Below are 22,063 nucleotides of genomic sequence, written 5' to 3' on the forward strand. Positions count from 1 at the left end.
CATATATATATAAAAAATATATAAAAACATGTATAAAATAAATATTCAAAGGATGAACCAACACAATTGAGCGGATGTAAGAACTGGCATACATGAAAAATAGCAGTGAAAGCTGGCAGTGAGATCTTGTTCTATCTTTATCAATCAGCTAGCAACCGCGATGTGTCGATATACTGTAAGTATCACTACTACTGGTTTCTGTCATAATTAGAGTTGAGCGAATATTTCATAATTTGGGTCCGATTCTGATAGTCAGCAAATATTGCTTGTGCAACATGTGCCAACCACAGCCGAACGTCATTGGAGTCAAAGGGAGTAGAGTAGGGCGGCACGGTAGCTCAGCGGTTAGCATTGCAGCGCTGGGGTCCTGGGTTCAAATCCCACCAAGGACAACATCTGCAAAGAGTTTGTACGTTCTCTCCGTGTTTGCGTGGGTTTCCTCCAGGTACTCCGGTTTCCTCCCAAATTCCAAAAGACATACTGATAGGGAATTTAGATTGTGAGCCCCATTTAGGATAGTGCCAATAATGTCTGTAAAGTGCTGTGGAATTAATGGTGCTATATAAATGAGTAAAATAAATAAACAAAATAAATAAATGAGTGAATATGTTCGGAAACTATCAACAAACATAAATTTGGCACGAATAGGGTACCAATATGGCACAAATTCAGATTCAGCAACCGATTCTGAACATATTCGCTGAACTCTAGTCATAATAACATCATACAAATATGACAGTCTGAACACAACGTTAACATTTACAAACTAATGAGATGTTCCAGATTCAGGAGGATCACTAGATAGATATTATAAACATATGATGATCATGGTTTGCCTCCAAACATTTGGAAAAGGGTTCTGTAATATTTTTTGCATTAAACGGATAGCAGAGATTTTTTCCGATTATTTGCACTTACCTTTTTGTAAGTTTTTTCCCCCTTTGTTCTTTCACTTGTTGTACTTCCATTCTCTGTGACGGTAGACATCTACACAGAAGAAAACCTTCCAGTTACCTAATGGAACAATGAGCAGGATAGATTTCTCACCTATCTAGATGGTCTCTGCGCCCTGCGTTGTTACCTTTCCAGCTCCATTCCATCTCCGTCTGCTCCTCAGTGCTGGGAGGGGTTTGATTATTACAGAAAGTCTTTTCTTACAATGTACAAGATCTACTTTCTGCTGCTTTGAGATTTCATAACAATTAAACAGCTTAGAATGTAACCTAAAATCTCCTCTGTTCCCCGGTGTCTAGCTCAATTTGAAAAAGGAGGAAACCAATGGGGATTTATTCATTTTCTAATGTTACAATGAGGCCAGTGCCTACTGTAATGCTACGCTAATGCTCCTCTTGGCTGCGAGTCATGCTGTAACACCAGCTAAAATGACAGACATTAGAAAACCTCGGCTTATATTGAGACTGGATGTGTTCAATTTGCACAGAAAGCGACAGCTCGGCAAAAAAACAACTCGAAATCCGATTCTAATGCCCACATGTAGTACGTCCAGCTATTTTGTGTACAAGGAAGGAAAAGAGCTACCTTTCTTCAGTTGTAAATCATCTGGAGAAGGGGTGAATGAGTCCACTGTTCATTTATGCAGCTTGTTCCATGACCCTAGGAAAGGAGAAAACAAGTCATCAAATATAAAATGTAGCATACATAATACATATCAAGGTTGGGCAGATTTTGGGTAAAAATGTGGCATTTCCAACGTTAAATCAAAGTATTGCGCTGTGAAATCATGTTGAAGGGAATCTGTCAGCAGAATTTCACACTTCAAACTATTTATATGTACATGTAGCTCTGTCAAAGTCAAGTCCAGCAATACCTTTACATGGCCAGTCCGTCACTCCAGCTCTATTTCCCATTCAGCGTCGTCTCCTCCTGCTTGACTGACGACTTCTTTGACTGAAGTCATACTGCAGTTAGGATGTCAGTCAAAGAGAAGGTGGTTCACACTGTGACCCCATAACTATCTAACCAGTTTGCTGGGTAGGGAATAGAGCTGGAGTGACAGAGGAATCCATAAATAGCTCTTGAGCCTTATTTTCATATCAATTCAAACACTGATTTCTCAGTAACGCAGGCACAGACTGGCCATGTAAAGGTATTGTTGGATGTGTCTTTGAAACATATAAATAGTTTGGAGGCGAAATCCTGCTGATAGATTCTCCTTAAATGATTGTCAATAGGTTCACACTGTGACCCCATAACTATCTAACCAGTTTGCTGGGTAGGGAATAGAGCTGGAGTGACAGAGGAATCCATAAATAGCTTTTGAGCCTCATTTTCATATCAATTCAAACACTGATTTCTCAGTAACGCAGGCACAGACTGGCCATGTAAAGGTATTGTTGGATGTGTCTTTGAAACATATAAATAGTTTGGAGGCGAAATTCTGCTGATAGATTCTCCTTAAATGATTGTCAATAGGTTCACACTGTGACCCATAACTATCTAACCAGCTTGCAATTTGGCTGTTTTTATTTTGGGATTGAAATAACATCTGTGAACTAATAGCATGACAGTAAGTCATAGACCTGTTCCGCTTATGTTTGTTCAGGCAGTTAGGTTGAGATTTGCCGTTGCATGACCGGAGTCACTGTGCAGACGTGGACTTACTGTATATCCCATCTACTAGTCAATTTATGTCTATCTAGTTCTCTTTATAGTTTATCTAGCTTAACAAAGAGTTCAACTAGTAAAACTTACAGTTTATCTAGTTCACCGTATGACACATATTATATTTATTAGTACAGAACATGCCTTTGGGCTCATTTACACATAGTTGAAACTCTTGCTTCAATTTCATCACAAACTCACATAAAAACTGCAGCATAGATAAATGTTTTATTTTTAAAATAAAGTTATGATGCAATACTCCTATTGTGTAAAAGCATCTGTCATCCTGCATTACATCCTACTGTTTTCTACTATGACCTCATGGGGAAAAATGTCACAAAATGCAGATAAAAAAGCACATAAGACAAATAAGCATAAAAAGTTACACATTGGAATAAAAGTGATAAAGCGGTGCAACTTACAGGCATGGCAAGTCTGAGAAAACCAATCTCTCCTTTTCACTCACAGATAATATTCTAGCCACCATTTTTAACGTGAATAAATGTCTTGGAAAATAAATATAGCAAAAACCGATAAAATTGGCCCTGGGTCTTTCCTATATGCATGCAGCATGTACAGTGGGATAAGGAGTTCCTACAGCCCGAAAACTCCATGTCCCACCGTTTGCCACCATATTTGAGGTATTTTCTCCACTAAAAGCACTCCTTTAGTATAAATCTAACCAAAAAAGTTTGAGTTTAGAAAGTGGTACAGCATGCCCTAAATGTTATAATTCCTACCTGAAGTGTAGAATGTCATCTACCCCTAAGGGCTCATTCAGATAGTGATTTTTCTTGCATGCCTATTTCATCTGTGTTTTTGATCAGACTTTCATCAGAATTTGATCAGTGTCAGTTTCTACAATCAATGATATCAGTTTTCCTTGCATGAAAAAAACCTGATTGAGGTTTCTCAAGCTTTTCCTATCAAACAGACTGCGAAAAACAGACAGCACACAGGTCATGTCCAAGTGCTGTCTGAATGTTTCATAGAAACATAGACTTGCACTGGCGATTTTGATCAGAGAATCAAATCTACTTTGGATGTGTCTCCATAATTTTGCACAAACCACTAGGTCCACTGTAGATGCCAGGGTCTGAAAAGCAATTCCTTTTGGAGGAAGTCACCATGGATAGGGATGAGCAGGCGCGTGGTCTTTGGGGTTCCGGTACCCGACTCGAACTTTAGTCCAAAGTTCATTTCAGGTACCAGAACTGTATCCAAACTTGAACCAGAACCGGAACCCCATTTAAAACAAGGGAGACCTGAACTTTGGATCTGGAAAAATTCTCTCTCTCCAGTGGAGTTCCTAAAGGAGAAGCCCGTGTCCGGCATTTAGCTCCAGACACTAACTGTCCAGTACCCGCTCCGAACTTTTAACCATAGAGCTAAAGGAAACCTGTCAGGAAAATATGAATTCTGTAACTAGTGGTGTGGCTGCATATGTCCTAGAACAACAATAAAAATCATTCCTGTCTTAGAGCAATCCGATATGAAAGCTTTGAATCTATATGCAGATTAGCCTGGAAGTGCACTGGGGCGTGGTCATGCACTCAGAGTGTATGCACCTCAAGCCAAGAAGCAATTTAAAAGGGAACCTGACGTATCATTTTTACTGCTGAAACTAGTGATATCACTGTATAGGTAACAGAATAACATTAAAAAATTATTCATGTGTAAGTACTGAGAAATCAATATTTGAAGCTTTAAGCAGTAAGTGTCCTAGCAGGTTGTCTTTAATTAAAGGCAATCTGTCAGCAGGTTTTTCCACCCCAAACTAATGAAACTCGCTATAAAGGAGATTACATTCATACCTTTGTAATATAAAAGCGATTTTCTGTTTTTTAGAAATCCCTTGGACAATTTTTATGCTAATGAACTGCAAGTGCAGCGCTGCTTGCCTTCTACTCACACAGGTCTTTCTTCCTCTGCCCACCGTTGGCATCCATTCATTCACTGATGGGTCACTCTTGTCTGAGTGACCTGCCTTCCCCTCCTGAGAACTTATGCAGGCGTCATCATCCCTTGGTGTGGCGCATGTGCAAATCAATAATCAGGCTCTCATAACAGCATCAGGATTTTACTGCACAAGCATCACCCTAAGGAATGATGGCACATGCGTGAGATTTCGGGTGGGAGAGGCAGGTCATTCAGGCAAGAGTTGACCCGTCGGGGTGGAGAAAGAAGAAAGAGGGAGAGAGAACAGAGAGATGTAAATGCAGTGTCAGTCTCACTGCACTGGTGGCTTATTAGCATGAAAGTTGTGCAAGGGGATTTTAAAAGATGGTAAATCTCTTGTACAATAAAAGTATTAATGTAATCTTCTTTACAGCAACTTTGCTTGGATGCCATTAGTTTGGAGTAGAAAAACAGCTGACAGGTTCCATTTAATGCATTTCCATTTTTCAGCTTTCAGACCAAACAGAGGATGTTGCGCATCTTTGAATCAATGCCTTGGGCACCAGAAAATCTTGTCCTATCCCTGGGTGCCATAGTACTCAGAGATAGATGCTCCCGGGACTCTAAGGCTGTGTGCACACGCTGCAGATTTTGCTGCGGTTCCGCAGCGGTTTTGGCCGCTGCGGACCCGCAGCAGTTTCTGCTGCGTTGTACAGTACCATGATTCCCTATGGGAATCAAAAAACGCAGTTCAGATGGTGCGGAATTTTCCGCGCGGATTATCTGCAGTTTTCAATCCGCAGAAAGAATTGACATGTCAATTCTTTCTGCGGATTCCGCTGCGGTTTGCCATCTCCTCCACTGAGGAGATGGAAAACCGCAGAGCAATCCGCAGGTAAAACTGCAGGTATTTTGACCTGCGGTTTCACCTGCGGATTTTACAAAATCCGCGCGGATGAATCCGCACCTAATCCGCAGCGTGTGCACACAGCCTTAGGAGGTGAACGCATGACATTACTATATGCCATGTCTTTCTCGTCAGAAAGGGTTAATTGGTGGAAAAAGCTTTCCCGACAATATTGTTCCATCTCCAAGCTTTGGATAAAGTTGCCGAAGACATGGTGATTAGCCAAGAGGATGATCCTGTCGAGATCCATCCCTAGTGGAGAATAATTCTTCTCCCCTGGTGATGGCTACTGACCGGAGGTAGATATTTACTAAATATCTGGCTGCACATGGATAAAAGAGTGCAGCGCTGGAGGTCTGTGTCTCACCACCAGCGCTTCATACTTGGAGCTGCCACCCCCCGCTCTTAAGATTGCATTTATTCATGGCCAAGGATTAGTCGTCCACGTAATGGACGGACTGAGGTTCTGATGGTATTTCCCTGCCCAGTTCTACTTGGGGAACTTAGGGAAAATCTTCATTTGACGGGTGCAAGAAAATAGCATGTGAAGAAAGTGAATAATAAACTTAGTTCACATGTCTGTCATATGAGTTAGTGTCAATATAAAGCAGCTGATAAACTTTTTACCGGCATGTAAACATATATGTGCATTCTTACTGGCTCATAAGTTGGGAAAATTAGCAGCTTGACAACTTTCATTGTATTCCCTAGCATTTTTCTGGCTGAACTACAGTCATTTTTTTTTAAAGTTTTCTAGAAAATGATTGAGTCTGTTTTCAGGTCATTTGAATTAATTCTGTGACCAACCGTGAAGAACTAACCTAATTCAAGAAATAAAAAAAAAATAGGAGAAGTTAATTTCAGAAACATCTCACAGAGATCACTTAAGGGCTTCACAAGTTTCCATTCTGTAGAAAATAGAGTCACACTTAGCCTGATTGATTTTACTGCAATTCTCCCATGTCACCATACACACAGCCTCCAGTATTTATTGTATATAAGTAGTTCATGAGTAAAATATGTGTCACACGTGTTATATGTGTTGTATGCATAATAACAGAGGTCATCACAGAGGTTATTCTCGATTCTAAATGTTTTCCCCATCTTATATTATATTGATAGGATATGCTATCAGTAGAGATGAGAAAATCAATTCACGGAGGATCGAGTTTGAGTTGAATTTCTTGAAATTTGCGTTTTCACAAAAATGTGAACATTTTGAGATTAAAATTTGCGGTTTGCCAAAAAAAAAAAAAATAGTTGGACACAATTTCCCCATGGTGGAAGCATCAGAGAGTGGACTAATGTCATTTTGCGTTGTTGCATGAGCCCCCACAATGCCTTGAAGCCATGACATCTTACAGATATCTTGTACATTGGTGTTCAGTACCTGGGCCATCACAGATCAGCGGTTCCCAGTGGAGCAGGGTTCTCTCTCCTGTATAGTGCGAGCTCTTATTGTCAGCGGGGTCATCTCTCTCTCTTGCCTGTAAAGTGTAAGCTCTTATAGTCAGTGGGGTCCTCTCTCTGCTAAAAGCGTAAGCTCTTATGGTCCATGGGGTTCTCTTTCTCCTTGTATTTTCCAAACAATTACAAGCTTTGCAGTACTGAGATTTGTGCAAATTTTAAACAGCAAATTTTGGGGAAAAATTTTGCAAAGTCGGTAAATTTGTTCAAACTTTCAAAAGATCCACATCTATCTGTCTGTCTATCAAATTATGATTAGTTTGGGTCCTACATCTGTAAATCCCACTGATCCTGAGAATGAAGTGTACCAAACCAATTCAGCATTGTTTTTTCACCACTGTTTTACATGCACAGAGGCATTCCAGGTCACTATGACTGTTCTGGGGACTGCAACCTTCCCTTTTCTCCTGAATAGAATTGTACTGTGGTTCCTTCCAAAGAAACATTTTTAGGGGCAACAAAGCTAAATCAGCATTGTAACCCCTTCAGTCTTAGGAATGGCCAGGTCAGTGGCGGATTATAATGAGGTCAATTTGGGCAGTTGCCCCGGGCCCAGTGGGGTTAAGGGGCCCACAGCCCAGGCCAGTAAATTGCCCCATTATAATCCGCCACCGCGCAGGGCCGGATTATAGGCAGGGCAGGCGGGGCTTCAGCCCCGGGGCCCCCACCACAAGAGCTTCTAAGGGGGCCCCCACCACATTCCTGCTGGCTGCTGCAATGGCACTCCATCTTCTCCCCACCTAAAAGTGAGTGACCGTGGGGGCGGCATTATGTGCTCTGCTACCAGCAGCATCTACAAGTAGCGTGAACGCTGATGCTGCTGGTAGCGTGCAAAGGCTTGTGATGAGATCACAGGAGGTAAGGTGTCAGGGCCCCCGATCATGTGACCCCTGTCTCCTCCCCTCCTGTGACCTCATCACAGGTCCTGTGCGCACAGCACAGAGCACTGAGAGCAGCCATGTATGTGGAGTGCGGCTCTGCGGGTGGAGGTCGGTGCTGGAGGCTCCATTATTCTCTATGTGAAGTGCGGCTCTGCGGGTGGAGATTGGTGCTGGAGGCCCCATTATTCTCTATGTGGAGTGCGGGTGGAGGTCGGTGCTGGAGGTTCCATTATTCTCTATGTGGAGTGCGGCTCTGCGGGTGGAGGTCGGTGCCGGAGGCCCCATTATTCTCTATGTGGATTGCGGCTCTGCGGGTGGAGGTCGGTGCTGGAGGCTCCATTATTCTCTATGTGGAGTGCGGCTCTGCGGGTGGAGGTCGGTGCCGGAGGCTCCATTATTCTCTATGTGGAGTGCGGCTTTGCGGGTGGAGGTCGGTGCTGGAGGCTCCATTATTCTCTATGTGGAGTGGGGCTCTGCAGGTGGAGGTCGGTGCTGGAGGCTCCATTATTCTCTATGTAGAGTGTGGCTCTACGATTCGTGACCCCCGTCACGTGACGAGGGGGGCCCACAGAGTCTGAACTGCCCCGGGCCCTGGCTACCCTTAATCCACCCCTGGGCCAGGTTCTCAAAGTTCAAACCCACAGCGATCATAAAAGGGATGGTATATTTTAGAAATATTCGACCACTTAATGAGCTATGAATACCTTCAAACAGATAACATTTGGGTGCTGCATAATAACCCCATCCACATGATAATTTAAGCAAATATTTACTTTCCATTTTCAAAGATAAATGGTTTAATGAGCACAAGTACATGCTCCTATTCTTAGAAAAAGTAACTTGACAATCCTGACAATGAAGTTCAGGATATAGGTTGTTCAAAAGTCTTAAAGCCATCATACACTTTAGATGAAAGTCTGCGGAACCTAAGTTCATGGGTACCGGCTAACCATCTGACTCTCCCCCCTACATTCGTCAGGGGCAATAAGGATGGGGCAGTTTGAATTTTAATGTTCAATACTTTTTTTTTCGGGGGGAGATAATCCTCTCCCCATCAAAAACACATGAACATTTGGCTAAGTCGAATGCTCATGTGTATAGGAGTCTAAGGGGTAAAGTTTAGAGTAGAGTGACATACCAGCTCTGGCATGCCAAGGTAAGGAGAGTTATTCATCGTGCAATGCTCTTCTGGGAAATTTTATATGCAAATTGCCTCTTCAGAGAGAAAGAGGACATGAACTTTATATAGCACCACTTATTGGTAGTAGCGATCCTACAAGTCACAATGAACCCTTTAACAAGTCCTGCAATATGACTTAGGATAAAAGCCAAATCAGAATCTCAATTAGCAGACATGGTGTTTCGGGCTAGAGCCTCTCACCTAGCCAAATCAGACCTCATATTTTGCACTGACGAGGCCAATAGCCCGAAACACCGTATCTGCAAATTGAGATTCTGATATGGCTTTTATCCTAAGTCATATTGCAAGACTCGTTAAAAGGTTGATTGTGACTTGTAGGATCGCTACTTCCAACAGGTGGCGCTACGTAGAGTTCAAGTCCTCTTAATTTGCATGTGTTTTCATTTTTTTGTTTTCATTTTAATTTGATTACCCCGGAAAAATGCGTTGCACTGTTCTATTTTAAGTGTTGTCAGCTTACACATTTTTTATATATATACATTTTTTTTTTATTTAACTTGGTTACCCATTGTGATGCTCTATTGTATTATTTCTTTGTCCAAAAAATATTACTTTCTATAAATTGTATGCAGTTTGTGCATGTACCGTACTTATTGGGACCTATATGGTAGATTATATTTGAGTGGGCCTCTATTGAACTAATATTGTGTATATTTTAACATTTGGTTACGGTGTGCTTTTAATTTATCTAGTGTTATTTTACTACCTATTGTCAAATAAAATTAACTTTTATATGCTATTATGTTGCACGTCCTTTTATTCATATATTTGAATTTTTTAAAAAAATTTTTATAAATACATTTTTTCATCTTGTCCAGTTTTTGTTGTTTAAATACCGAATGGTCTGCCATTCAATTTTTCATATAGATAATATATAGACATTTGATTACTAATATATATATATATATATATATATATATATATATATATATACATACACACAATTTTATAGTTTTGGCACATGCCATAGCCATCTCTTTAATTCTTTTGTCACTATTTTATTATCTGTTGTGTTCTACTATTAGGAGGGATAGGGGCAGAAAGCAGTCTGCCAAATGAACATATATAACTGACAGCTAGGTCATATGTATGGCCAGCTTAATTGTTAGGGTGAGCAGAATTGCCCAATGGATGTCTTTAACCATGCCTCTTAGATGGCAGATGGAAAATGCAATAGGAGCTGAAACTGCCCAACTTCTGATTCCATAGTTTGTGCCCTTGTGTTGTAAGGGCCAAGTGGGTCTCAGTGCCTGGACTACCTCCAATATAAACTTATTTGCCTTTATGATGAATTACAGTGACTCTACGGTTGGGAATGAAAATTGTTCATGGAAAACAAAGCTAGAAAAGACAACTATGTATTTTGTATGATGTTACCTTGAAAGTAAAACCTTCCTAAGCAATGAAAGGGTTATTCTGTTTGGAAATGTTCCAGTTTTGGAAGGAACTGCCTAAATATCAAGTGATAGAATGAAATTTGGGAACCATCTGTAGTGCATTCTCTTGTAGCAGAACTTTCTAAAAAGTATGACGATGAAAACAGCAAAGTTATGAGTCTCAGATCCAAGTTCCACTATTACTGTTTTCAGCTCTCCAGGGCAAAGGTCGAGAAGAGTGTTCTGACGTTTAGATACCACCTGTTGAACATAGATGCCACACCTGCATGGAAATGTCAGGGTGTGTGCGGTTCCGGGAGTTTTTTCAGGCTTACAAGTATAGCAGTTCAGTTTGTCTTTTTTTTTTTTTTTATCTGGCTGGGTGATCAGTTCTTCTGCAGTCATTGCAACGGAGAATTCCTAATTGGTGATCAATTAAATGCATTCTCATTACAAAGTATTCAATCTTTTCTGCGGTTAATTGTATTGAGTCATCGTGATACATTCAATGGCTAATGATAAAAATGCAGAAAACGTGGTCAATGATAGGCACACTATCTCTCTATAGGTCATCTGCAGCCTTTCGTAATAGCTTCTGACACTGACCAAACTACTGTAAAGCTTTTACTTTACAGGGAGATCTGAACTGGACAAACCCTTCGGAAAAGCAAGCAGCTCTGGCAGTCCATTGATCGCCTTAAGCCCCCCCAAACACATTAGACTAAAGTCAGTTGCATCCACCAATATTGACAGTTTCAGCCACCACTGTAATGTATATGGAGGCGCCGGTCAACTATTTATTGGGGAAGATATTGATCTGGCAGCTTTCATTTCGGATTGCCCATCACTTTGTTCTCCCAGAGATAAGTCGCTAGCACAGATGTCTGTTGGCATCTTTTTCCTAGAAAACATTAGAGCGCACTGACAAACGCACACTCCTGTGTATGGGAGAGATAGACAGCCAAGGTGGCTCTGGGTCGAATGGCCAGCCAAAACATTGTTCAGTCAACAGCCATCTAATGCATCTGGGAGCCTTTAGGTGTTGCTGCTGGATCCCCAGAAATCAGCTGCTTTTAGTCTAAGGAGAATGTATTAAAAATATTCGCTTGTGAAATTTTTGTGAGAAATTTAACATATGTGATATTATATGATATATATGACATCATTCTTTAACATATGCCAATTTATTTGTGTGCGTTAAACTCAATAAAACAGTAATAAAACTGAATAGCCAGAGGATAGAAAGATTGTAAAAAAATTCTATCCCTGTAATTTTATGCATCTGACTTTGAATCATTTTTATACAAAGTTCTAATAAATGCTAATTGTTCAGAAAGTGAAGTTAAGCAGACAAACTTCCTCTGCCAGATACAAAGGCACGCTTTTTATTTTATAGGAGTTTCCTAGCTCATACACTGTCATGATATTTTTCCCTAATGTTGCCATTAGATTACAGATAATGTCATAAACTATATTTCACTATCACATACTTTTACCATAAATAGTCTAAAAACTACAATATTAAAGTTACATTTGAAGATGTAATCATATTGTGCCATAGTGAAATAACTAGGAAGGAACTGAAAAAGCCACCTGCAGGAAAGCATGTCACTGAAAAATGTAACCCTTTCGCTTTTCGGGGACTCGTGACATTTCTTTTGCCTTTGGTAGCCATGACTTTTTGAAGTGTACACGTAAAGCCTAAATGACTAAAAAATAAATTTCTATTAATCCCCAATATCTATGTACTGTATGGCATATTGTCAAAATGCCCCTTCATAAAGGCAGTCAGTTTTATGCATTTTTTGCATCAAAGTGAATTAAAGATTTTTTTTTGATATTCATGTATTAGTGGCTAATTTATTTACTACCCAAAGAGAAAATTAGATACACCACACCTTTAATAAAATAAAGGTTTAATATCCTGGATCTGCAAGGAGTTTGTATGTTCTCCCTGTGTTTGTGTGGGTTTCCTCCGGGTTCTCTGGTTTCCTCCCACACTCCAAAGACTTACTGATAGGGAATAGTGATGAGAGAGTATACTCGTTGCTCTGGTCTCCCTGAGCATGCTTGGGTGGTTTCAGAGTATTTTGGCGTGCTCGGAGATTTAGTTTTCGTTGCTAGACAGGCTGAATACATGTGTGGATTGCCTGTTTGTTAGGGAATTCCCACATTCAGCCTGTCTACAAGTCACAAATCATGCAGCTGAGACAAGGAAAACTAGATCTCTGAGCACGCCAAAATACTCGGAGATCACCCGAGCATGCTGAGGGAGACCCGAGCAATGAGTATACTCGCTCATCACTAATAGGAAATCAAGCTTGTGAGCCCCAATGGGGACAGTGATGATGATGTCTGTAAAGCACTGTGGAATCTGATGGTGCTGTTTACTAGATGGGATAGAGTATTAATTTTATTATTTGGGTCATTATGGACACAGCGATATATACAGTATATATGTGTATATTTTTCTTGTACTTTTTCACAATATCCTATAAAAAAAATAATTTGTCTTGCCATATTCTCAGAGCTATAACTTTAATTTATTTATTCTTTTTACAATAATGTGTATGAGGGTTTGCTTTTTCAGGGACGAACTGTAATTTTAGTTGGTATAATTTTTGGAAATGAAACTTTTTGACTGCTTTTTATTGAACTTTTTGGAGGTAAAGTGACTGAAAACTAGAAACTCTGGCTTTTTTTTTATGGCGGACGGTTAAGTAACCAGCAAGTTTTATAGTTAGAGTTGTTACAAAAGCAATAATGCCAAACATGTTTTTTTTCTTTTTAATAATAAAGGACTCAATAGAGAAAAAAGCTATTTATGTATTTATATGATTTTTTTTTTTTACTTTGCAGGTGTGATACATAAAACCTAGTGTTATATAGGGACAGGATGAGATCACAAATCACATCACTCCTGTCCCCGTGTCCCTGTCCCCCCAATGCTCCACCTTCCTCATTTACACTCTGGCTAAAGTCAGGGAAGGGGGCAAGGCTCATGCAGAAGACCATATTTTATGTTAAAGTGCGATGCAATAAAGCATCAGATTGCACTTGGATCAATGTTATACCATGGGGCCGTGCACATGTTCGATCTTAGCATACACAAGTTGCATCCAATTATGGGATCGCACTTGGCCAACTCATGTCTGTAGGTGTGTGGAAAAAAAATCAATTTTCATGGACTCACAGAATGGAGAAGATGGAGATATTTTATTCACTCTTCTCCTCATCCACGAGGATCTCTTGGATGAAAGAAAACACAGTCGTGTGACTCTTTCCTGAAGCTGAGATTCAGTATTCACACTCCAGTCCGTGGTTTAAAGTGGAAGTCAGAAGTGCAACATGCCACACACCTACCACACTGCCACTTGAAACCATGATTTCCCAAGGGGACGTTGCTTACAGGGTAAATATGCAGAGCAACCTAAAGATACGCCAAAGAGAATCCTATGAAAATTGCAAGTCCACATACATATTGGCCTACCAACCACTCTCACCAACATCAGAGGGTTGGGCCTACTTTAGTCTAAAGCTTCCCCCATTAGACACATTAGACTAATGTTGACCAATCTTGTTGATATAATTGGGTTTGGACAATAGTTTGATATCCAATTCATTGTCAGTGAAAATCTTGATCTGGCAGGTCTGAATTTAGCCTGCCAATCACTTTGTTGTCCCAGAGATAAGCTGCCACTGGGTCGCCCTCCCAGGGCTGGCGGGGTACTCGGTAGCGGGCCTGATGAGCTTCAATGGGAGATGTCACGGCAGCTGGGACCCGGCCCGTGGCCCTGGGAGCCCATTGTAAAAGGGGAATGTTCAGTGCGCTTATGATGATTGAATGAGTCGTGATGCCACCTGTGGTGTTCGGCAATGGAGATGTTAAGCCAACGCTGCAGGCAGATCCTCTGGGACACATGGTGTGGTGCAGCAATGATGTTATAGCCCTCCACAGGCAGGGCTGTAGTCCCAGGGCAGAGTAGGTGAAGTGACACGTAGATGGTGTAGTGTCAGGCGCAGGGGATGTAGCAGTGCCGGGCAGATTGACGCAGGAATAAGTGGAGGACACCAGGGCATGTAGTCCCCAAGCTTTACTCACAGTTAGTGTTGAGCATTCCGATACCGCAAGTATCGGGTATCGGCCGATACTTGCTGTATCGGAATTCCGATACCGACTTCCGATATTTTTTCAATATCGGAATTTCGGCATCGGAATCGGAAGTTCAGTTGATTGACGGCCTGACGTCATCATGATGCGCGGTGTGTGCGCATCATGATGCGCCGTCATTTCGGGCCTTCCGGGGGTCTCTGCCGGCCTGCCGGGGGGCTGTGCCGGCCTGCCGGGGGGCTGTGTGGACTGCCCGGGGTCTGTACCGGCCTGCCGGGGGGCTGTGCCGGCCTGCCGGTGGTCTGTGCACCCTGTGGGGGTCTGTACCGGCCTGCCGGGGGGCTGTGCCGGCCTGCCGGGGGGCTGTGCTGATGTCCGGGGGTCTGTGCAAGCATCGTCCGATGGGACTACAAGTCCCATCTGGCGATGCCTGCTACCATGACAGTGATTGACACATTAGCCAATGATGGGACAGTAGTAGTCCCATCATCCGGCTAATGTGTTAAATGTTAAAAAAAAAAAAAAAAAAAAAAAATACTACATACATACTACATGCATGCTACATACATACTACATGCTACATACATACTACATATATACTACATACATACTACATACATGCTACATACATACTACATATATACTACATACATGCTACATACATACTGCATGCTACATACATACTACATACATACTACATACATGCTACATACATACTACATGCATGCTACATACTACATACTACATACATACTACATACATACTACATGCTACATACATACCACATACATACTACATGCTACATACATACTACATACTACATATATACTACATGCATGCTACATACATACTACATGCTACATACATACCACATATATACTACATACATACAATACATACTACATACATACTACATGCTACATACATACTACATATATACTACATGCATGCTACATACATACTACATGCTACATACATACCACATACATACTACATACATACTACATACATACTACATGCTACATACATACTACATATATACTACATGCATGCTACATACATACTACATATATACTACATGCATGCTACATACATACTACATGCTACATGCATGCTACATACATACTACATACATACTACATGCTACATACATACCACATATATACTACATACATACAATACATTCATACAATACATACATAGACATACAGTACATATAACATAGAGTAACATACTTACCAATACTTGTCACATTGTTCCCCGAAGCCATTGTCGTCTACGGAATAAATATTAACATAACAAACCACAAAAATACTCACCCACGATCCGAAGCAGTCCACGAGTGTGTCCCACGACGATCTTGGGTAGAGAACTGCAGCATCAGATGATGCTGCCGTTCTCTACGGGCTGCAGGAATCCAATGACGGAAGGTAGGTATCCTTCCGCACTGTATTCCTCCGCCACTTAAAAAAAAAAAAGTCCCTAGTCTCACTTTATGCCATTGCTGCGTGGGAATTTCCCACACAGCAATGGCATAAAGTGAGACTAGGGACTTTTTTTTTTTAAGTGGCGGAGGAATACAGTGCGGAAGGATACCTACCTTCCGTCATTGGATTCCTGCAGCCCGTAGAGAACGGCAGCAACAGCTGATGCTGCAGTTCTCTACCCAAGATCGTCGTGGGACACACTCGTGGACTGCTTCGGATCGTGGGTGAGTATTTTTGTGGTTTGTTATGTTAATATTTATTCCGTAGACGACAATGGCTTCGGGGAACAATGTGACAAGTATTGGTAAGTATGTTACTCTATGTTATATGTACTGTATGTCTATGTATGTATTGTATGAATGTATTGTATGTATGTAGTATACAGTGCCTACAAGTAGTATTCAACCCCCTGCAGATTTAGCAGGTTTACACATTCGGAATTAACTTGGCATTGTGACATTTGGACTGTAGATCAGCCTGGAAGTGTGAAATGCACTGCAGCAAAAAAGAATGTTATTTCTTTGTTTAATTTTTTTTTACATTGTGAAAAGTTTATTCAGAGGGTCATTTATTATTCAACCCCTCAAACCACCAGAATTCTGTTTGGTTCCCTTAAAGTATTAAGAAGTATTTCAGGCACAAAGAACAATGAGCTTCACATGTTTGGATTAATTATCTCTTTTTCCAGCCTTTTCTGACTATTTAAGACCCTCCCCAAACTTGTGAACAGCACTCATACATGGTCAACATGGGAAAGACAAAGGAGCATTCCAAGGCCATCAGAGACAAGATCGTGGAGGGTCACAAGGCTGGCAAGGGGTACAAAACCCTTTCCAAGGAGTTGGGCCTACCTGTCTCCACTGTTGGGAGCATCATCCGGAAGTGGAAGGCTTATGGAACTACTGTTAGCCTTCCACGGCCTGGACAGCCTTTGAAAGTTTCCTCCCGTGCCAAGGCCAGGCTTGACCGAAGAGTCAAGGCTAACCCAAGGACAACAAGGAAGGAGCTCCGGGAAGATCTCATGGCAGTGGGGACATTGGTTTCAGTCAATACCATAAGTAACGTACTCCACCGCAATGGTCTCCGTTCCAGACGAGCCCGTAAAGTACCTTTACTTTCAAAGCGTCATGTCAAGGCTCGTCTACAGTTTGCTCATGATCACTTGGAGGACTCTGAGACAGACTGGTTCAAGGTTCTCTGGTCTGATGAGACCAAGATCGAGATCTTTGATGCCAACCACACACGTGACGTTTGGAGACTGGATGGCACTGCATACGACCCCAAGAATACCATCCCTACAGTCAAGCATGGTGGTGGCAGCATCATGCTGTGGGGCTGTTTCTCAGCCAAGGGGCCTGGCCATCTGGTCCGCATCCATGGGAAGATGGATAGCACGGCCTACCTGGAGATTTTGGCCAAGAACCTCCGCTCCTCCATCAAGGATCTTAAGATGGGTCGTCATTTCATCTTCCAACAAGACAACGACCCAAAGCACACAGCCAAGAAAACCAAGGCCTAGTTCAAGAGGGAAAAAATCAAGGTGTTGGAGTGGCCTAGTCAGTCTCCTGACCTTAACCCAATTGAAAACTTGTGGAAGGAGCTCAAGATTAAAGTCCACATGAGACACCCAAAGAACCTAGATAACTTGAAGATCTGCATGGAGGAGTGGGCCAAGATAACTCCAGAGACCTGTGCCGGCCTGATAAGGTCTTATAAAAGACGATTATTAGCTGTAATTGCAAGCAAGGGTTATTCCACAAAATATTAAACCTAGGGGTTGAATAATAATTGACCCACACTTTTATGTTTAAAATTTATTAAAATTTAACTGAGCAACATAACTTTTTGGTTTGTAAGATTTATGCATCTGTTAATAAATCCTGCTCTTGTGTGAAGTTTGAAGGCTCTAACCTATTTGCATCTTATCAAACCTGCTAAATCTGCAGGGGGTTGAATACTACTTGTAGGCACTGTATATGTGGTATGTATGTAGCATGTAGTATGTATGTAGTATGTATGTAGCATGCATGTAGCATGCAGTATGTATGTAGCATGCATGTAGTATATATGTAGTATGTATGTAGCATGCATGTAGTATATATGTAGCATGTATGTGGTATGTATGTAGCATGTAGTATGTATGTAGCATGCATGTAGTATGTATGTAGCATGTATGTAGCATGCATGTAGTATATATGTAGTATGTATGTGGTATGTATGTAGCATGTAGTATGTATGTAGCATGCATGTAGTATATATGTAGTATGTATGTAGCATGTAGTATGTAGCATGCATGTAGTATATATGTAGTATGTATGTAGCATGTAGTATGTATGTAGCATGCATGTAGTATATATGTAGTATGTATGTAGCATGTAGTATGTATGTAGCATGCATGTAGTATGTATGTAGCATGCATGTAGTATGTATATGGTATGTATGTAGCATGTAGTATGTATGTAGCATGCATGTAGTATATATGTGTTATGTATGTGGTATGTATGTAGCATGCATGTAGCATGCATGTAGTATATATGTAGTATGTATGTAGCATGTAGTATGTATGTAGTATGTATGTAGCATGCATGTAGCATGCAGTATGTATGTAGCATGCATGTAGTATATATGTAGTATGTATGTAGCATGTAGTATGTAGCATGCATGTAGTATATATGTAGTATGTAGCATGTAGTATGTATGTAGCATGCATGTAGTATATATGTGTTATGTATGTAGCATGTAGCATGCATGTAGCATGCATGTAGTATGTATGTAGTATATATGTGGTATGTATGTAGCATGCAGTATGTATGTAGCATGCATGTAGTATATATGTAGTATGTATGTTGCATGTAGTATTTATGTAGTATGAATGTAGCATGTATGTAGTATGCATGTTGTATGTATGTAGCATGTAATTTTTTTTTTTTTTACATTTAACACATTAGCCGGATGATGGGACTACTACTGTCCCATCATTGGCTAATGTGTCAATCACTGTCATGGTAGCAGGCATCGCCCGATGGGACTTGTAGTCCCATCGGACGATGCCTGCACAGACCCCCGGAGCCTGCACAGACCACCGGCAGGCCGGCACAGCCCCCCGGCAGGCCGGCACAGCCCCCCGGCAGGCCGGCACAGCCCCCCGGAGCCTGCACAGCCCCCCGGCAGGCCGGCACAGACCACCGGAGCCTGCACAGACCCCCTGGCAGGCCGGCACAGCCCCCCGAAAGGCCCGTACAGACCCCAGAGAGGCTGTACAAGGGCAGGAAAGGGTTTTTCTTATTCCGATACCGGAAGTCCCATAGACTTGAATGGGACTTCCGGTATCGGAATCGGCGATACCGATACTTTTTTTAAAGATCGGCCGATACCATCCGATACGATACTTTGAAGTATCGGACGGTATCGCTCAACTCTACTCACAGTCTGTTGTGGTACAAGGATCCGCATCTGTGCCGTGTCCTCCAGGTCAGGAGCTCAGCCAACTTCGAGGCAAGATAAAGTTCTCCTTTCCAACACTCCGCCAACATATGTGCCTTTTCTGAACGTCTCCCTTATTGCTCCTTTAGTGAAGTACTCACAGTACTGAGTTACACTGGAGTTCCTCCTGTCAGATGTTCCTATGAACTCTACTTGTACGACAGACAGCTGTAGCCTGCTTCGGGGACTCCTTACTACCTAGTCCCGGCTCACTCACGTTGCTGTTGTGCCTCCAAGTCTTGTGTGGGAATAAAGTGGTGACAACTTCTATTCCTCCCGTGTCTGCTGCAGGACCATTAGTATCCATACAACCTCGGGGACCGGACCCCGGCCTTGCGCTTAGAACTTGGGAAGGGTTTTCCTCTAACCCTAATCCTTAGTTCTCTTCTTCTCCTCACGTTCCGTACTAATCCTTCTCCTTCTAATGGAGAGTCAGGCTTTCTTTCAATGTTTTCTTTCCTGTGCCAGCGGACCCAGGTCACTGAGGTCGGCTGCAGCACTCCCTTCATCCATCCCACTCCGGGGATCTTCTACTGACTGACTAAATCCCACACTCTTCCCGCTCTTTTGGGTGCAAAAACTAAACTCCACCCGCCTCCCAGCACACTTCGTGTTCCAAGAAGGGAGCCACCAAAGGGTGCTTTGCTACACTACTATGTTGTGTGGGATGCAGGTGTTAGAGTGTGGTCAGGTGTCTCCACCTTACCTGGATGGTGGGGCACCACACCTCAGGAGGAGGTGCAGTACCTCTGTGGCGACTGAACCCTCAGGGGCGCCACACCACCATAAATGTGTAGTGAAGGATTTATCAACGATAACACAGGAGAGCTTGGCCGAATAAGTAATTCTGTGTATAGGCAAGCCGGAAGAAATAGTGCATGGCTGGCTTTATATGTGTGATTTCCTTAATTTAACAAGGGGAACATAAGAATTAGAAGGTGAAAATTCAGTCTGTGGAATTCCTTTTTATCCCAAAAACCTCATCTCAGGTGAATATAAAAATTGTGTCTATCTCAGTGTTTCTCAACTTCAGTCCTCAAAACCCACCAACAGGTCAAGTTTTCAGGATATCCTTAATATTGCACAGGTGATAATTTAATCACCTGCTCAAGCATTAATTCCATCACCTATGCAATACTACGGCCAGGGTCACAGTGCGTTATGGCAGTTCTTTAGACGGACTGCGTTACACCGTGGCAAAACGCGGTGTAACGCAGTCCGTTAACGCTGTCATAGACCCCCATTGTCGGGCGCATTGCGACGCATGCTGTAAAGTGGCACGCATTCACGATGTGCCATCATTCAGTGATGAAGCCTCGGACGCGGGCTGCAGCGTCTGAGGCTCCGTCACCGCTAGCACAGATGAATTATCAGAGCTAGCAGGTATATCATAATGCGATCGCGTTATGCTATACCGTTAAGCAGCCTGTCAACGCTAAACGCTGAACGGGCTGGTTAAATGTAATGTGAACCTGACCTAAGGAAATACTGAAAGCATGACCTAGCACCAAGGAAGAAAGCAGTCAAAGAATCCATAAAAGTAACAATTTTATTGAAATCACATATATAAAAAAGGACACAACAGTACATGGAATGGGGAGGAGAAATATCAAAACGTGCACAGTGGTGCAAAGGATCAAAACACACTGTATCCACAATCCCAGGATTTATATAAATAATCAATATATATCCCCGGTAGGGAAGTTAAAGGCAGCTTATCATGGGCACACCAATGGATAATCAATATCTATCCCTAATAAAGGTTTACACAGTTCATCATAAACACATCAGTATATAGGCTAAAAGCTCAACCCTCACTGCTGCCCATAATTCAGGAGGACAAGCCCCTATACGTGACGTCCCCTGAGGAAGGAGCCACGGCTCCGAAACGCACGTTGGGGACTGGATCTACCACACCGCTTTCACTAGACCCGGGTAATGACGCCTTCACAGCACTTGTACTGTAATGTTTATTTCTAGCATCCGCCGTATAGGGGCTTGTCCTCTGGGCATTTATGCAACTGATGCTGCCTCAATACTGATGATGCTGTCAGGGCGCTTCTTTTGAGCATTTGCTCTGTAGATTTCTCTATTATGCCTTGTTGGGGAATTATGGGCAGCAGTGAGGGTTGAGCTTTTAGCCTATATACTGATGTGTTTATGATGAACTGTTTTGATATTTCTCCTCCCCATTCCATGTACTGTTGTGTCCTTTTTTATATATGTGATTTCAATAAAATTGTTAATTTTATGGATACTTTGACTGCTTTCTTCCTTGGTGCTATTTCAAAATTGTGCAGTTTTCCTATTTATGTCCCAATATATATAATATACTTATGTGTATGTGGAAATATGATTTTTTGTACTTATTTAGGCTAGTTACTTCTTGCGCCCACATATACTATGTATTTTTCCTGTTTATTACATGAAAGCATGACCTGTTGGTAGGTCTTCAGGACTGGAGTTGAGAAACACTGGTCTATCTGGTCAGTTTTAGCCAATGAGCTACTTCCAAAGGATTAATTATACACATAATGGTAAATGTGCAGCTATGAGAGAGGTTCTTAAATTATTTGGATGTCAGTATGCATTCTTCATAGACATACAGAAATGTTTTTTTAGGATGGAA

At 41.9% G+C, this 22,063-nt stretch overlaps 1 protein-coding gene across 1 annotated transcript in view; it reads right to left on the reverse strand.

The window, feature by feature from the left end:
- Positions 1–22,063, reverse strand: part of PIP5K1B (phosphatidylinositol-4-phosphate 5-kinase type 1 beta) — a 218,475-nt gene that overhangs the window by 118,744 nt on the left and 77,668 nt on the right. The window contains exons 2-3 of the mRNA XM_073572250.1: positions 1,540–1,614; positions 919–987 (exon numbers count right to left, since the gene is read on the reverse strand). Coding sequence (XP_073428351.1) covers positions 919–987 — 69 coding nt within the window. The 5' untranslated portion in view covers positions 1,540–1,614. The remainder of the gene's footprint in view (positions 1–918; positions 988–1,539; positions 1,615–22,063) is intronic.

Source organism: Dendrobates tinctorius, unplaced genomic scaffold, assembly GCF_039654945.1.
Source record: "Dendrobates tinctorius isolate UK_male_01 unplaced genomic scaffold, ASM3965494v1 ptg000031l, whole genome shotgun sequence".
Classification (NCBI taxonomy): Eukaryota; Metazoa; Chordata; class Amphibia; order Anura; family Dendrobatidae; genus Dendrobates; species Dendrobates tinctorius.